Here is an 18,505-nt window from a genome sequence, read left to right as displayed (position 1 = left end):
ATTCTGAATTGATTAAATTTTGTTGTATAACTTTGTTACCTATTAAAAGAGAATTATACATAACGTACACATATAACATCTTTCATTCTTTAGCTTTACGCGAGAAGAAGAACATATCGCTATCTCTCTAATCGATATGTATTAAAACTCTCGATCGAGCTGCCTCCGTCACCATCCATTTGTCGAGAAAGCATTTCTCTGTACGAACTGTTTTTTTAACGATGCGCAGGTGTATTTTTTACAAACGCACACTAAAAGTTGTGCGCACTCTCATTAACATTCTATTATTCATCGTGTTGTACTTCGTGTTCTCTGCGAACAATTGGGTTTTTTTTCTAACGTATCTTATGAATAAAATAATTTTACATATATAACAAAAAATTTATACGAGCATCTGCATACTACTTAATATAATAATGATAAATTTGTTATAAATTTGAAACACTTGATGCATATCGTTTTTTTGTTATTCGCGACATGTGATGTAGTTTATCTCAAAAATAATTTGACGATGCTGAAAGCCAGGCAAATATCGCACTGATTTAGCTCGCGATCTAAGCCGCGCCACATATATGTCTACAAAGGGGCAGGATATAACGTTAATAACGTGACGATGCCGAAACGGAAAGGCGTGCTCCGTAAGTCGGGTGGCGACGCGGTGGCTTAATTTAGAAATTATCGCGATCGGGACGAAGGTCCTGATGCCAAAGGAAGGGCTTGCAACGGTTACCTCGCATGTCTGCTGCCTGATGCGATAATCAATCTCGTTTCGCCGTGGACTCACCTTAAAAATAGACGTGTACACCGTGCGCCTACATTAAGTTCGTTCAATCTGCGGGCAATGATTTACCCCGCGAAGGACTGTGATACGTCCGCTTAATCATACTGCTGCACTACTGAATTCCGGCGCCTTAGCTGGCTTGTCTTCATACTAGGCTTTAACTCTGAATCAAATAGATTGTAATTAACTTCCTGTATATATAGTGCTTAATAACGATAATAATAACAGAAAAATTTTTTTTATTGCGATAAAAAAAATATTTGAAATTGTTCTTCCTCTCTTTTCATGTAGATATTATAGCTCGTATAACTCTGTTCGTTTCTATAATCTAAGCTTTAAAGGTTTTTTAAATTTATGCACACAAACTTATAATTCGATTTCTTATATTACAGACGATGAGCTTGCAGAAATGCACACTGCAGACAGCAAGAGACATTTTGCAGCAAGAAAAAGAAGGGGCGACAGAACGCGTTATACAAAAGTGAGTAAATAGCGAATGAGAAAATTTCTTTTGCATGATAACAGCAACTAACTACTTGAAACAATACTGCGCTTACTATTTTTGCAAAAATTGTATACAAGATTTGCCATAACTATTATATTTTGGCAATGCATTCTAGATCAGTTTGATTCTTTTAGTTACAAATATGCGGCTTTAATTGCAAGTGATTCGAGTCATGTTAACCGAGGAAAGCACTTTTGAGCTTTCTTAATTTCGAATTTTCTTCACAACAAGATTACGGTTGACAACTTTTTAAGATTTTAATGCTCGTGATTTTTTTTTGTCCCCGCAGTAAATTTAATTTTCTACTTTCGTAGAGAAGGGAGTGGGGAAATTACATTTAAAACCGCGTAAATTTCGGGCAAATGAGTAATTAATTCGCCGGTGATACACGGACACTCGAGGCAACAGAATGTGCCACGAACGACAAGAAACCGAATAATCGTATATACGGTAGGGCAAGAAATTGAGACAGAGAGTAATGACATGTCCTTCAACGTCAAGTCATGATGCACGGTAGCTTGTCTCTAAGCTATGTACGTCCAAACTGCTAACTTCAGAGACATGTATAGATTAATGCAATTTTACTTTGGTGGATCGCTGTTGGCCGAATTGTTAGATACATCACGTATGCATAAAAAGTATATTTATTATAATTTTATTACATTATAATCTCATAATAATATTTTATTATATTATAATTTTACTATAATAATATGTAATCAGAAATTCATTGCAATAACAAAAATTGTCAGAAATGTAGAAGGAATAGTGCGTAAATATTTCATTTAATCGCGTCTTGTATTAAAGAGATACGTTAAGCCCTCAGGTCTAATGTGTAGTCATTGTGGGGTCAAGTAAGACAATGCTCGATAAAGATAATCTGATAATTTAATAACTAGGCTACGAGGGAAGATCGTGCGTGAAAGATACTTAGAATGTGTCAAGGGTAATGATATATTATATGATGTTACGGTTTACATTTGTGTTAATTCCATTATTGGAGGCACAGACATGCTTTACCGATTCGTCAGTTTCTTCAAAAAGCAGGATTTCCTTCCTTTGCGTTTTTTTCGCAAGAACAAGAAAATACCGTATTCGAGTGAATTAGCAATGCAAAAGTACGACTCGGAATTAAGAAATCGTTGCATAAAACCTCAAAAAGTTTTTGTCTTAATTTCTGTCCAAGTATCGATATTTCTGTTCAACCAATTAATTATCAGTAAAAATGCTCGGTGATTAATTGTAACGCGATTTATCACACGCTATCGCTCATACCTTGAAACCTTGAGGCGGCTTATCTGTCGACCTTGAATGAATGACCATTTGTTCTATGACGTCGCCATTATGTCGCTCGCTTACAAATGTCTGGCAATCAAACTGGATCTTGCGACTCCGGAAATTAAGGTTACCGCTGTATTCGATTTCTCTGTTTCCGATAATATATAATTGTATGAGTTACACACGCATGTGTACGCGTCTTCTAAGATACTACAATAAAGCATAAATAGGTAGAAATTTTTTTCTTTTTTAATGCAAACATAAGCGTAATAAATTAAACAGATATTAATTTTAATTTGTGCGTGCACGTAACTGTTTTAAATTTTAACTTTAAAACTAGAAAATCAATAAGTAATGGCAAACATTTTATTTTGTAAATTTTACCAGCTCGAAATTGAACTCGCCGTACAAATATTTATTGTATCGTTTTCATTTGCAATCGTAATTACAAAAAAAAAATTTAATTGAAAACCCTTATTAAAACACCGAAGTAGAATTGGAAAAGCGAACGTCTATCTGCGATTTGATTTTTATGAATGATGAGGTCCGTATTTTTGCATACAGATAGGCTTGAACGCAGAAGTAGGACATAGACGGATAGTCGGTTCTATTATCTTGGTGACATTTCGTACTGCTACGCGACTGGAGCACGTTTAGCGAGAAAATTCGCGGCTGTATAAACGGTTTTGTGCACGTACACACGCAAATGTAGCTGAATATAGCTGGTGAATATAGATAGGTGTAAGATATATGTACGGTAGCGGTTATGTAACGGGGGCGAATTGTGCGAGCCGACTACATCAACGAGTGAAATACAACCCTAATGTTCACAGGGCGACCCTTTCGGATCGACCGTCGTTTATTACATTACGTACGATCGCTGTAGGCATCGTCAAGCAAGCGTGTTTGTCACGTAGAGTGTGTAAATCAGCCGCAATTGAAAAGGCAAAAAACTCTTGGAGACACCTCGGTTTCTTTATCCCTCTCCTCTCCTCCCGTCTTTAAAAAGGAATTAGATATGCTCACGTTGTCCAAGCTATGCCTGTAATTTTATTCTTATTATTACAATCGCGGATTTTTACACAAAAATCTATTATTACATTTGTCGTACAATTGTAATACTAGACTAATAAATGAACATAGAGAAGATGTGTTATTAATGAAATTTCATAATGTGAGATTTAATGAAAGGCGAGAAAACGCATATTTCTTTGAAAATAAAATATTACGGATGGATATACTTTTCCTGCATACGTACGAAATAATACATCACACTTTAAGAAACCTATAGCTCTCACATCTTTCTGTAAGTCGCAGAATCAGCGATGTAAAAGTCACTTTTGTGATGAGTCACGCTTTCAGTTATTTTGAAGCAGCATTTAATTTACAAATGTATCCGAGATTTTTTAGAAACGGCTCAATCTCAATTTCTCTGCTGAGACATGTGACCCCAAGCTCTTACACAAGATGGAAAAATTGTAGTTAGTATTAAAATTTGAGTGTTTAGTCTTTTTTTACCTCGAATTTTTTTTTTTCTTTCATTACACAATGTACACGGTTCATATCGGTTGCGCTAATTTTTTGTAGATCCCCGAGTGACATGTAGCCTTTAAATTTGCAAAGCGATGCGGATGCTACTCGTTAAAACGTTCACTCAAATTGCTTCGAGTGTCTAGAGATGCAGCAATTAGTGCAGTGCACTCACAGTGCATCCACTTTCATGTCACGGCGCATCGAATATATCGTTGAAGTTATGTCAATTTTTTCTATGAATAATTCAACAGCTACAAAAATTGCCAATTTGTGAATATGAAATAATAAGAGGTGAGAGTATAATGAAGATTAAAGGAAACAATCAATAAAAAAAGTGACGTAAGTTGAAGGAGAGAAAACTCTCTCGTTCGTGCCTATCGCTTCGAATCGACTGGAACGAATCGCGTCGAGACTTTTGTAGACTGGTTTACGATAATTGAATCGGCCGGCTACGAAAAGTGTTTCTTTTGATCGCGGAATAAAGGCAGACTTTTTCCCCGTCCGTGAAAATTAAAGCTCTGAACGACGAGCGAAAAACTTTGCGAAACGATGAAAGACATTTATGCAAACTGTAACATCTTTTGAAATAACAATTGTTAACATTAAAAGATGAGATGAGAGATTTAAGTATAAAGTTTAGTATAAAGAAAAAATATGTCGTGAAAAACATTTCCGCGTTTTGATTCCGAGCGTTTGAAATTCTATATTTCGAGATTCTGAGGAAACTTTAATTGATTCCTTTCAATCGTGTCCGTGTAACAGAGAGGGGTCGTTGCCGTCCAACGGGAAGCCCTATGTCTTAGGCCGCGTCGTCGGACACCGAACCGTTAATTCTCGAACGAACTGTCGGGGCTGGTGTGCATGCAAAGACAACTTCCGGAGAGGAAGGGAGAGGGTGCAGGTAGTCGCATCTTGAAGCTGAAGTGTGGCCACGTGGAGCCACACACGGAGAGAGAGAGAAGGGAGGGGGGGCGGAGTCCAGTTCCATCGTGGAATGCGAATCGTGCCACGCGAAACGTATACGAGGCCCGACATACGTTACGGTATCAGGCAACTGGCGTGATTCACCGCGCCGCGGCACGCGAGTGCATCCTAAATACCTTCCGAAATGAAACGGACGTGATAGAGCGTTAACCGTGCGAGCCGCGCAACGCGATGGCGCGATGGCACCGATTTAATAGATGCGCGAAAGTGAGGAATCGATAGCGGGCGAGGTACGTGGAAAAATTGTTGAACAACCTCCCGAATGGGATAGGCAGCATTTTTTACGCTTTAGGATTTACGCCACAAATTTGTTTGCGGCATCCGCAAGAACAGATAAAAGATATATGAAGCAGAAGCACGCAAAATTATATTACGAATTTTCCTTGCATATACAATGGTTTTTAATTATTACGTTTATAATGGATTTCAGAAGGTGGCGCATTTTACAGCCAATTAAAGCCGGCACTTATAGCCAGGGTTTGTGCAAACAACGATTTTCGTGAGACTAACTACATTTGACGTGTAATTTGTACCCGCGAGACAAGAAAAACATTAATTAAGGCGAACGCGCAGCGATATTAATTGTTTACGTCGCGCGAATGGTGCCGTTTTGAAGAAGGAATATTGAGATGGAATTTCATAGTTGCGGTATTTATTCACATCGCGTAAACAATTTCGTAAAGAAGGGGAATCGCGAAGTGGAATTTCGTAACTGGAGTGTTATTCACGCGGCGTAACTACGATTAATAGCGCCCATTTGCAGCGTTTAATCGCGCCATAATAATTGAAGTAATAATTGCGACTAATTAACTTGTAATACAAACATCTTCCAGCATTTAATTGGACAATTTTTTTTATTTCATATTTTACGTGGTATTTGCATTACGTGATTAAGATTTCCATAAAAAAAAAAATAGAGTCGTAGTCACGGCGAAATAAAGATTAACCAATCGCGAAAATCCGGAACCATCAATTTTCCACAATACGGAGTAGTTTAATATAATTCCGTGCACGTGCTCCATTTGTGAGAGAAAACGCGCGCTATTTACCATCGATTATTTCCGTTACACAATCCAAAGGATTTTGGTCAATTAGTAGCGTTATCGGATTACAGTTTTTTTTTATATTTTTTTATTTTTTATAATACGTTTTTTAGTGCATCTCGATGAGCGAGCTTTTAACGAAGATGGGAGGAATTCTTTATTGTAATATAAAAAGAAACGTTATAATTATATAGAAGAAACAGTTTATGCATAGAAATTAAAGATGAGGCAAAACATTAAAGAGAAGTTTTGCTGGCAGAGAAACTCGCGGAAAAAGTACGGTAACCAACTACGCTATTGTATACGCGTACGTATTCCTGCGGATAAACAATCGTGACACAACGATATTCACCGTTTATTCTCCTGATGTTATCCCTGTCACGCTTTTGACGCAACATCAGTGCATTGTAACGCCTATATTATATTATACTAATGCTGTTTAATCCAGTGGCTTGCGGGCCATTACTTCCTAGCTGCTGTATGAGGTGTTTCGGTTAATATTGTTAATGTTTTATGCCGCTACATATAATCGCAATACGTTTATGATCACACTCTACATGCGTATACGTGCGCATGTAGCGCGTTTCGAACACCTCATTATCGACAACTCATTGTTTATTTGCATGAAACGTGGCAGGTCCAAACGCCGCGGCTTTTGTTGGAAAATTCAGTGATACTATAATGAAATTCTTGATTCGTTACACCGCATGCGCGTTCCTACGTACTGACCATTTATTGTTGGAAAATCTTCTCATTTATTATCTTCGATTTTTAAGTAATTAAATCACGTACAAAAATTTTCTTGCATTTAATTTTATGACGTCGAGTTCTAGGCTCATTGGCCTATAAAAAATTATTTTTCTTACCAATTATATCAGTTGTCTAAAATTTTTTTCGCAATCAAAATAATTTCTTGTTTTTTTTTTTTTTTTTTCTTACAACTAAATTGACACAAATTATCCGGCATCAAGAAAATTTACTCGTGATGTGCGTAAATCCACATTATTACGTTATGCTATTTTCGCGTTATTACGTTTCTTTATCCTCTTACATTACTCTTCCGTCTTACATTAGTCACACGTAGTATACGCGGCAAAAACTACTGCCATATTTCGCCGAAATGGTACATTAGGGGTTGCACTTCGCAGCCTTGCACGAGTTGCAAACAACCATAGTATCGCGATTCTCTGACCGTATATACCAGGCATCTCGGAACTGACGGAAGCAGAGATAGCTTCCTAGTTCCCCCCCTCTTTCCCTCGAGAAACGATTTATAACGTACGTAATATATCACTCAGGAAAGCGTTGACTGTATTTTGAGAATAAAACTTCGCGAGAAGTCACTTATTTTAGACTGATGTTTACGGAATCTGTATATATTTCCACAAACTTTTGGGTAGTAGTTATTGCAAAGAAACACGATGGTAAATAAAAGTTGTCGATGCTTTAAATAGATAGTATTTTTATTGAAAAAAAAAGAGAAATAATATTTTATTATTTAAACTGATGATTTTATTGAAAAGTAAATTATTTAATATTGACATACATATATAATTTTTTAATTTTTTGATATTTAAAATTCGTTTTAATATAAATTATAATGTTGTATGAATGAATTTTAAAAGTTTTACAATCAGATAAAATATCAGTAAAGAATAGAATAGTTATTTTTTCAACTTTAATTAATATTAGTCAATAAAGAAAACAAAAAAATTATAAGCTTTTTGTCTCTATAAAAAATGACTATCTAAAAACACGACATTCTTGTTGTAAAAATTTTAAAGTTGGGCAAAGAGGTTCGTTAAACGACTGAATGCATTTTGTAATATTACGAACGCAGACAAACCTGGAAAACTATTTGACACATTTTGGGTGGATGTTTATTAATTTATTCATTTGGTTGCATTTTAATTAATTTTGCACAATTTTCTTTTTATCTCTCAAATATTCGACCAAAGTATTAAGAGTTTTTAAAATAACGTTTACTTAACATATGCACATTAATATTTATTGCACATTATATGTATTATATTTTCCATCAAATCTTTTAATATCTCTCATTTGCATTATTCGAAGCCATTATGATGACATGCAATTTTCTTTCGGTATAATACTCGAAACTAATTTTCTTTATTAATTTTATATACATTTCATACGGTCAGAGCGTTTACTACCACAAGAAAATTAGGAGAACTAAAATTTTTAAATGTTTGAAAAATTATGTTCATTGCTACTCAGAAAATTTTTGGATTTTGACTTTTAAATAAAAATTTTCTTTTTGACAAAGTAGTTTTTAAAATCATTTTTTGTAATATAAAATATCGATAACTAATTAGTAATATTATTATGACATACACATTCACGTATTAAAATTAATAATTTTAACTTCTTATACATAGATACGTGATACATATCGTTAAATTTATGTATGTCATCTTAATTATATATACATAAATACAATTTACAATAGTCATCTTTTTATTATTTTAAATTAGCATTGTGTGTTTTACCATTTTTCTAATTCCGTATTTCCGCTAAGCTGAAGATTGTTATATGCCCATTTATATTATTTCTTTTTAGTAGTTTCTTCTACAAATGTTCAAAGTGGCTTTTCTTTGTGAGCACATTAAAAAGAGCTTATAATAAAATTAATTTATTTTAAAGCTGTATTAAAAAGTTTTCTAATCTTGCTTAGAATAAAATTCTCTAAAAAAAGAAATTTTGGGGGAACTTTTTAAAACAAAATTAGAGTAAACATTCTTTGGATTTATTTTCTATCTTCATTCTGTGATCTCTTTTAATTTTATACATCGTAAAGATAACAACGTGTACATTTTAAAAATTATGGGACTTTTTAATAGGAGATAAAATCTGTTAGGGGTTAAGAAACCTTACCTCTGGTACTCTTTAATCGTACGGTCGATAAGTTTTGCGTTGTGTACCCGAAGGGCGATACGGGCGAGCGGCTGTGTTGGGGCGAGCCAAAGGTTACTGGCGGAGGGGGTGGTTCGAGACAGTTGGCTGGCTGGTGGGGATGAGCGTGCCAGCCCGTATAAGGCTCTACCACGCGGTCGTACCGCCACAGTCAGTCTGGTCGAAAACATTCGTAGGCAAGAGAAATCGCGTGTCCGGGACGTCGTCTTGGAGGGATCTTCGATTACATGATTTCGCGGTGTTTCTTGATACCGTTATCAGCAGATATGAAAATTTGTGTTCAAAGTCGAAGTTAAAATCTCATCAAGCGGAAATGCAGAGATTTTGATTGGCGCAAGATGCGCTCGATCAATTGATTGGTCGATCGATTGGTTATTGCCGTCATACTGAATATCGATGAACTGAATACTGATCGTTTTGTGACTGGAGTAAATTATGATCGAGAGACTTGTAACTGTTGATCTCTGTGCAAGGAGATATGCTGTGGCGAATAAAACGTGATTAATTTTTCTGTGCGAAATGAACATCCACGTGGTCGACAATGTAGTGCTCGTGAGGACACCGAACGTTTCTTTAATTTCCCTTGCGAGAACGCTTCGTTCCTTTGTGACCTTTCTGTGGCCCGCGCATTCGAGTCGCGGGATTATTTCTCCATTTCACCTCGCGACGTCCCGCGAACATTTTACGCATGAGTGGCCGTAAATTCCATAATTCTCGTGATTCTGTTACCTTGGCTTCATCCGTGGGAACTCGCCGGAAAAGCATTGGTGTCACGTGACAGCGTCGTCAGCTGAGCGGCCAACGTCCTTCCTCGAGGTTGGTACTCCTTCCACATCCGTTACCGTCCATTCAGTAGCATCCCTAATTAAACTGTCACGCTAGAGCAACCGCGTCGCGCCAATTAGTCCATTATGTCGAAACAAGGCGAGGCTGAATTCACGCGTTCAATTGTAGGCGTAGAGAACCCCGCGGAGAAATTTTTTTGCTTCAATTTTCCCGTTGACTTTCGGTCCACGTGAGAGTGTCGAACACGTTCGTTGTACGATTTTACACGGCACCTTCTCTCCCTCCCCCCCGCGCGGATTTTTCAGTTTTAGTCGGCTTTAGAAATCCTTCAGACAAACATGCACGGATCATGCTGCAACCCGACTATTTGTTCAGTTTACAGTGCCGCGCGGAATCCAAATACGTTCGATAAAACCTTCGAATGATCGGCGCTACAAGCGGACGGTGTTAAAAAGTCTCGGGTAAATATTTAGAAATTCGTTGCGCAGATCTTACAGTCGATCATTTATTCGGTTCGTGCCACGCAATCGAATTTTAAAAATCGTTGAAATTCTCAATACAGACGATACCATCTGCACACAAATTGTGTTATTTTATCTCAGTAAAGTTGCACTATTTCGCATTGCGAAATTCGCATATGGAGATATTTGCTTTCATGCGAGATGATTGTGTGATAACAAAAGGTAAATTATTAAATTTTTATATTGGTTGTGTTGCGGTTTTTTTTTCCATGAAGATTTTAATTGTTCCTCTTATTTTTACTTTATAATTCCTTATAAAGTGGACAAAAGAACTCTTTTAACTTAGAGGAATTTTTTTTAAAGGATGCGTTAGTAGCAAATAATTATAAGATGTGTGTGTGTGTGTGTGTAAAGATTTTGTAGGATTTACTCTAAGACTGATTTTTTACAAATATGAAAGAAAATGCAGTTTTTAAATATTGATCTTGTACACACTTCGATCGATCATGAAGAGATTAAATATAAAAACGAACTAATAAAAATTGTAGATATTGCATGTTGTCTGAAACAATTAGACTAATTGTTGCAAGCACTAAATGAAACGAAGAATGTCATTGTCCAGAAGTATGTGTTAGAAAGAATATATATTCCTAGTTTTTCAAAGGATATTCTAAAAAAAAGAATGGATATGTTTTTATCTATTAAGAATATATATTAAGAGGGTTTGCAAAATATACAGTCCTCTTATTTCAAGAATACAATTTTTTCGGTAGTATTATAAATCGGTGTTTACATCACTAAATGAATTGCACGCTTATTTCTCGCGTTTTCCTTCGAGCGAGAGTGTACTACAATTAATCAATTAGCCTCGTGCCCTACGTTTGCCCGTTACGTACGTTACAATTAGCGTCGGGACATTAATCATTTTTATTGTCACCGAAGCGCATACCGTCTGCGTACGCGGCTGCGTTTTTCTCCCTTTCCAGTCAAATATTCTATCATCCGCCTCTCGGAAGAGGGTGCCGGACTCCATTGGCGTTATCGCAGAATAAAAAAAATAATTGAATGCTATAAGCCCTTCGCTATAAATATGGATTTCATAAATTTCCGCGGCCGCGCATATACTGCTTTTATATGAAATCATGTTAAAGCTAGCTTAAAAGACCAATGCGAACTTCTACATACCATTCCAGATATCATTTGTTTTCACATGGAAAGATTTAATATGTACTTTAAAACGATTTCACTATTATATATATAGTATTTAGAAGGAAAATGTAAAAAATTATTTTTATTGTTTATTATTGTGCGTTTTTCGCATTCTGCTTTCGACAATTAATTTTTATGTTATACTTAATTTTACGTTATTTTATTTAATATTGCTTCCATTTTTTACACCATCTTACGTATTTTAACTTTTGTATAATAATTATGTATAAAATATAAAAATTTACTCATAATTGTTCACAATTTTTCGGGCCTGCAAAATTAAAAAGTTAAAGATAAACAACAATGTAAAGAATGTATAGTGAGTAATATCTCTAATATTATTAAATGCAAGTGGATTGCGGTCGTTCAATATTCGTTTTGCATAGTTTGACGATAATATAATGCATGCTTCCGAAATTCGATAAGTAAACTTTCAAAATGACTACTCTATTTCGTACGTTCGATACATCTTTATTGAACAAATATTTTCACATTAAATAAAATCGACGATTTTATATCGTTCGGGTTTACATTGATTAAAACAAATCCCACATTTTGCAAAGTTTTTTTTTTACAAGCTACATTGTATTTATAATGCATTCATTAATTAGATTATGACGATAATTGATATAGTTTACAATAACTCCGGCTGCATATGCTTTTATATAAAATCGAGTTAAAGCTAACTTGAGAGATCAATACAAGCTCTGATGTTATTTTCACATTAAAAGATTTAATATGTTTGAACCAATTTTCTCATGCGTTATTGGAAAAAAACAGATAAGAAATTATATTAAATTATCGACGTATTATCTGAATATTTATTATATTAATTATATTATATTATTTAATTACTGTTTTTATTATATTATTATATTTTATTATTATACTATATTTATTTTATTTTTGGAAACGCAAAAAGTTTAATTACTTTATTATTATTATACTATTATTTTTGAATCTCGGAGATATTTATCTCTGCTTATTATAAATATTATTCATTACTTTCTCATGAAATAAAATGTTTTATTAATAACGAACAGTAATGAATTAAAACGCGAGAGAACGTTTCAGATAGATTCACTGTGTCTTGAATAATGAATAATTCGATCTCTTCAACAATGAAACGGACAGTAGATGAATTACCACGCGGCGAAGTCGTTGCAATAGCTATCACTGTCGCTATATATCACGCGACAAGAGAGCTCTTCGTCGGAAGAGAATCTATCTCATCCTTCGGATTCCGTAAGTACTAAATGCCGTGGATATAAACTATGCAGCCTGGAACGATGTGATAAAGGAGAATTGAAGGCTCTTGAATGCATCTGCAGTAATTGCGAATTGTGTAATGAGACCATATTAAATATACTTGAAGCAACTTTTTTCTTTTAGCCAAATTAATAACGCAAAGATATAAACGGAGTTGCTGAATAACCATCAATAAAAAACAACTGTTTTAGAATAATATTAAACCATAAGGGCCGTATATTTTAATATTTATTTTACATTTAAAATATAATAAACTGCAAATTAATAATTTTTTAGCTCTAATTTTTATACAAATTTGATTAAAATTATTTTTTATTTATTTTTTAAAATAGATGTAATTATATTTTTTTTTATTCTTTAATTAATTAAATTTCTTATGACTAAATTGTCTAGATTCGGTGATCCCATACGAATCTATCATATTATTGCAATTAATTCTGTGATATTTCACAGAAGTTTATATCTAAATTTGACAGCATTGCGATGTTTCGGGCTCGTTTTGTACGATTATACAAATAATGACATGTGTTTTTGTTACGTTTTTGGTAACAGTTACGAGTCTACATGGTACCTTCTATTTTCGTTTCGAAAATAAATGGAGCGAAATGGAATTCCGAGCCTTTATCTCTGATAAAGGACCCTTCCGCGAAGCGGAATAAAGCGGATAAAAGGCGGCAAATCGACCTAGCCAAAAATGTGTAAGATATTGCACACAAGAGATCTCGAAAGAATTTAACTTTCAAAAATTAACTTTGCTATAATTTTCAATGACGGATAATTCCGCGAGAATATTCTCGTTAAATCTTAGCCTTCTTTCTTATCTCGGCGCGTTCCCGGTTTCCTTCCCTCCGCTCCGTTTCTCGACTCCTTGATTTTATTGCCGCGGCAATTCAATTCCGAGTTAATCGACATAGGCACCGACGGAAATGAGGCTGGAGATCGGTTACGGAAGGGATAGAACTGCGGGATCGTCGGGAGAATGTCATTATAGGAATTGGCCGGAAAGGTTTTGCCAAAAATTCGCGCTACGAGACGCCGCGTAGAATTCGTTGATATCGATTTATATTTTAAGCTTGGTGTACAATCGAAAGAAACCTTAGGAACGCTTTAACTCGTGTGGAAAAGAGAAATGTGAGAAGTCTTCAATTTGAAGGTGGACAATATAGTACCGATATGTATATACATATACATCTTTTTTTTTCTTTTGTCATACAAAGAGATTGCTTATTGTGTCATATTCGGGCGACAAAGAAACATATTGCAACGCATTTTTTTTATTATGCTTCTAAGGGTATCTGCTGTGCGAGACACTTTGGCGAGCCTCTTAATACTGGAAATCCTCCCCAAATGTTACCTAAACGTCCTAAACCAATAACGCTCGTGCTTTTATATGCATAATGCTATTAATAACGTTACTGAGATCTATAACTGTACGTGTAACCAATTCGGCACACGCTGGAGACAAACGTGATTCTGAAGGGATTCCGGGTCTGTAGGCATGCAAAAGAGAATATCGAACGGATAATCGGATCGGATATTGAATCCAGGACTTTTCTTTGCTTGTTATTTTAACTATTATAGGTTGCAATTTAATATCTCTAATGGCACTGCATCTACGAAGTGAATTATAAGAGAATAATTTTTACACCCACACATATAAAATGCTTTCTTATTTTTAACGTATTAGTATTATATTTTTAAGTTATCCTATTGTAATTTATATTTCAATAAAACGGTGAATTTTACAGAAATTGTTTTAATTAAAAGAGATTATGTCATAAATATAGCGAAAGATTTTAAGAGAGCATTCAAGTTACCTCTTTTTGTTTTTTGAAAAATTAAAGCTAATCTATTCTAATACGTAACGAGAGATTGCACAATGGACAATGGACACTTGGAAATTTCCCGTATTACATTAGATTTTCCGATAATCGAATTAGGGGGGAAAGTACGGCCGTGGCGTGAGTTCGTACACACTGCAGAACCGTGGCCGGTCCGTAGTCGTGCAGATTAGCACTGCGAATCGCGATCGGTACTTTCGCCTACTTTGACGGATTAATTTTAATCCTCCCCCTTGAATAAATCACGTGCTCGGTAATCGCGGACACCGGTGAATTGCAAGCGGTATTACTTAAGCATAAGCTTGACGGCGGCGGCGAGACGTCGATGGGCGGGAACGATTTTTGGCGAGCGGCGTGTTTTTTCGGGGACGAAGTTAATTTGTTTGCCGAAACGACGCGACGGATTCAGAATTTACGACCTCCGTTTATTTCATCGTCGCGTATTTCAGCCACGCAAATCCTATTCTCGTTTTTAGTAATTTTGATTGATATATCTGCATTTTTTTAGTGCGGGGAGGGGAAGAGAAAAAGGAGGGGAAAAGCTTTAAAAAATTCATCAATAAGCAATTAAAATATAACCTTTTAGAATGAAATCTAGATTAGTTTTTATAATTGAAACATATCTTATGTATTTATACGTATTTTGATCTAATTAAATTAAAAATTGCAATAAGTAAAACGCAGGATGTTATTACATTTGTAATGCAATAACGTTCGATCGATCAAACAATTACAAGTGACAAGTAAGTGAAAGAGACATATGTGAGGGCTTCAACATCAATCTATTTGCAGATAATACCGAAATTGCACAATGTCAATTTAGCCTTCTAATGTTTTGCTTTTCTAATGTTCTAACGTAACAGGGTACTAATGACATTTTAGTTACTCTGAATTAAAAATGATTAGCAACAATACTTTGATTTTTAAAGCTGTTACTATTATCTTCTTAAACATTTTATTTTAAACAAGAAAACACTAGAAATAGATGTTTTTTTTAAACTTTAGTCTTAAACATTAAATACTGTTCTGTGAATCTTATAATATATATCACAATATATCTATTTGGAATCACAATTGCATTGGGTGGACGACAAACTTCGTGACATCGGCATAATTTGATGCCGTCGAGTTCGAGAAAAAAACCTCCATCTGTGCCCATTTCCAAAAATTGCCCCGAGACTTTGTCGTCCTCATTTTGAGAAACGACTCCTCGGGTTATATCATGAAGTGGCTTGTAGTCTATGATTATTCGCGCGGACGAGATGGACTTGACCTGAGGAATTGTTTTCGCTTTCGGGAAACTTAGTTTGGCGATTTCTCGGTCGGCGCGCCTTCGCCCGCCCGCCGATTTTCCCCTTAATCCGGCTTCATCTCGCTCCAGTAATCTGGGGTTTCGAACGGCTGAGTCGACTGCCTCGCTTTCCACCCTTTCAATCCCCTGTCTGGATTCGTTCTGGTCCAGCCGGCGAAAAACACGTTCAGGAATCTTCGTTACGCCACGTTTCGCTTTGCTCACTTTTCTTGGGAAGAGTATTTGTCACTGTTCATGACTCTCGTCGAAGATCGTCGCCCTATTTGCGATAATTGAGCACCAGTTTGGCAGAGTGCAGCGAAAGCAGTTTTTCTTTCCCTGAGAAATTAGAAGTGGAGAATGAGAGGACGCGAGTGAAAATGTTTTCAACGTAACGCTCAGCTGACGGATTCGGATTTTTCTTCTCCCTTTGATTGCCGTTAATCAATCACTTTGTCCCTACTCTGTATAACGCTCCTAGATTTTTATTTTAAACAAATTAATTTTCTGCGTTGAAAAAAGATATTTTAGACGCCATTTCCAAAATTCACGTCAATAAAATTTTTAACAACTTCGTATTCCATAACGAAACGTCATATTTTAAAGGTTTCTATCATTTTTCGCGGCACTCGGCGTTGTAAAATTTTAAAATTTTTTTCATGAAATGAAATAAAAATATAATTGAACAAAGAGTTATTTTTATGTAGAAGAAAAAGAGAAAAAATTTTATACTATTCTCTTTACAGAAACAAATTGTAAAAATCGTATGTATACTGAAATGCATGTAAAATCACATAAAGAATATTATATTTTAGTACTACGATCCTGTTATGATTATTTCTCGATCTTTTTTTTTACTTTTAATTGCGTTATACACATCACGGTCTTATTACAATTGCATTAAAATTCCCCCCTTTTATTCTTTTCTCATGTATTATACATATAATACATAAATATATATAATGCCCAGACTTCTCAATCGCACGGCAAGCGAGTAAATGCAGGTGAAAGTAATCATCTCGCTTAATGCATTGTTGTGTGACATGTCATTATACCAGCAACCCTCTTCGCAAGCTCGTTCGTCATCTCTCCCTACTTTCGGCGAATATTATCGAGTAGTTGCAGTCGCGAAGTTTGGCATATCGATCACGTCTCGGACTATGCGTGTAGAGGATGGCGCGTGTAATATCATCGATTCTCGCCGGCAATAATCTCGAACAATTAGAATTCGACGTTTCTCTCTCTTTCATGCACGCACGCGCATGATGAGCATACAATTTTAAATATAAAGATAATTGTACAATATGTCATCTGCGATGATGCAGTGACGTTACGATATTGGACGTGTCGCTTTCGTCGTGTCGGAATCTGATTTCAATGTGACATTTCGATGTGACCCGAAGCGCGCTGACTATGCTCTTTCGTAATAACTCCGGACACGGAGAGATCTCCACTCTCTTCTCTCTCCTGTCTCTCTTTCACGAGATGAAGCGTCTGTGATTTCGATATAGGAACCGAGCGCTAGGTCTTGCCGTGAGTTCCTCGCCTGCCAAATTCCGTTTCTCGGTCTGTGATCGATACTCGTACTTGTATCCCCGTCCCATGGATATTTTTCATGCCTCACGATAATCTCTCCTTCATTATTCTTGTTGGAGATTTTTGGCATCTACTTTCCTCATTGCGTTCAAGCTAAAATTTAAATTTTATTCGCGAAATTTAAATCAAATAAAAATTGAAATTGTGGATTCTCCGATATGCCTCGTATACGAGAGAAAAAATATATTATTGAGACAAAAAATGAAAATTGTGAATATTATACATTTTGTATTTTAATCATATTCTTCCAAGAAAATGTCTATGAAACTTCTATAAAGAAAATGATATAAAAACTTTTATATTTCTTCCATATAATCTACTTTGCAATCTACTTTTCGTACACTCGTGAATAACTGTGTATGTTACGTATGAATACGTATGAAAATGTGAACTGTTCTTATTGCAATGGAAGTTTTGAAATCCTGTAAACAAGAAAAAAACCGGGACGAAAGTATCGATTGGAATCGCGTGAAACGCAGGGTGACAGCACTTTGGCACTCGGGGGCAAAAATGTTGTGGATGTTCTGACGTTTATCTTGAAAACGGACGAGGGACTCTCTTTTCCAATGCTTACCCTGTCGATTGGACGTCGGCGAACATGACGACGATTACACACGCTCGAACAACATTAAAGTGGCACCGTAATACCATTACGTAGTGCATCGATAGACCTACTCGACGTCGATCAACATTACAGGCTCTTCGCTGCGTGACGACTGGTGCAAGTTCAACTGCGATCGCACATGTTAAGCAATTGCAATAATCGAAACGCAACGAAATTTGGTTTTATACTTTTGATTCATTTTTGTACGCGGAAGCGGTCCCTCCGATTTTTACGGTTTACCTCACGTATGTATAACTTATTGTTAAAAGTGTAACTTTGCGATCATATCAATATTTATTTGAATATTGAAGAACGATGTATTATCGCGAAGAAAGTTTAATATTAGGCCTGATATTTTTGATACTGGGTATCCTCAAAGAAACTTGCAAA

The 18,505-nt window shown here is 35.6% G+C and overlaps 1 protein-coding gene and 1 long non-coding RNA gene across 2 annotated transcripts in view; one reads left to right on the top strand and one right to left on the bottom strand.

Annotated features, from left to right (window-relative positions):
* Positions 1-18,505, top strand: part of LOC105838590 (pleckstrin homology domain-containing family G member 5) — a 149,592-nt gene that overhangs the window by 4,486 nt on the left and 126,601 nt on the right. Inside the window, exon 4 of the mRNA XM_036292321.1 lies at positions 1,174-1,262. Within this exon, the coding sequence (XP_036148214.1) occupies positions 1,174-1,262 (89 nt within the window). The remainder of the gene's footprint in view (positions 1-1,173; positions 1,263-18,505) is intronic.
* LOC118647432 lies at positions 473-3,631 on the bottom strand. The gene is made up of 2 exons (XR_004964708.1): positions 2,562-3,631; positions 473-944 (listed from the first exon to the last, which is right to left on the bottom strand). It is a non-coding gene; the product is annotated as an uncharacterized LOC118647432 (long non-coding RNA).

This window comes from Monomorium pharaonis, chromosome 9 (assembly GCF_013373865.1).
Source record: "Monomorium pharaonis isolate MP-MQ-018 chromosome 9, ASM1337386v2, whole genome shotgun sequence".
Lineage (NCBI taxonomy): Eukaryota > Metazoa > Arthropoda > Insecta > Hymenoptera > Formicidae > Monomorium > Monomorium pharaonis.
Note: the sequence above shows the minus strand (reverse complement) of the source record. Positions and strands in the feature narration are given on the sequence as shown.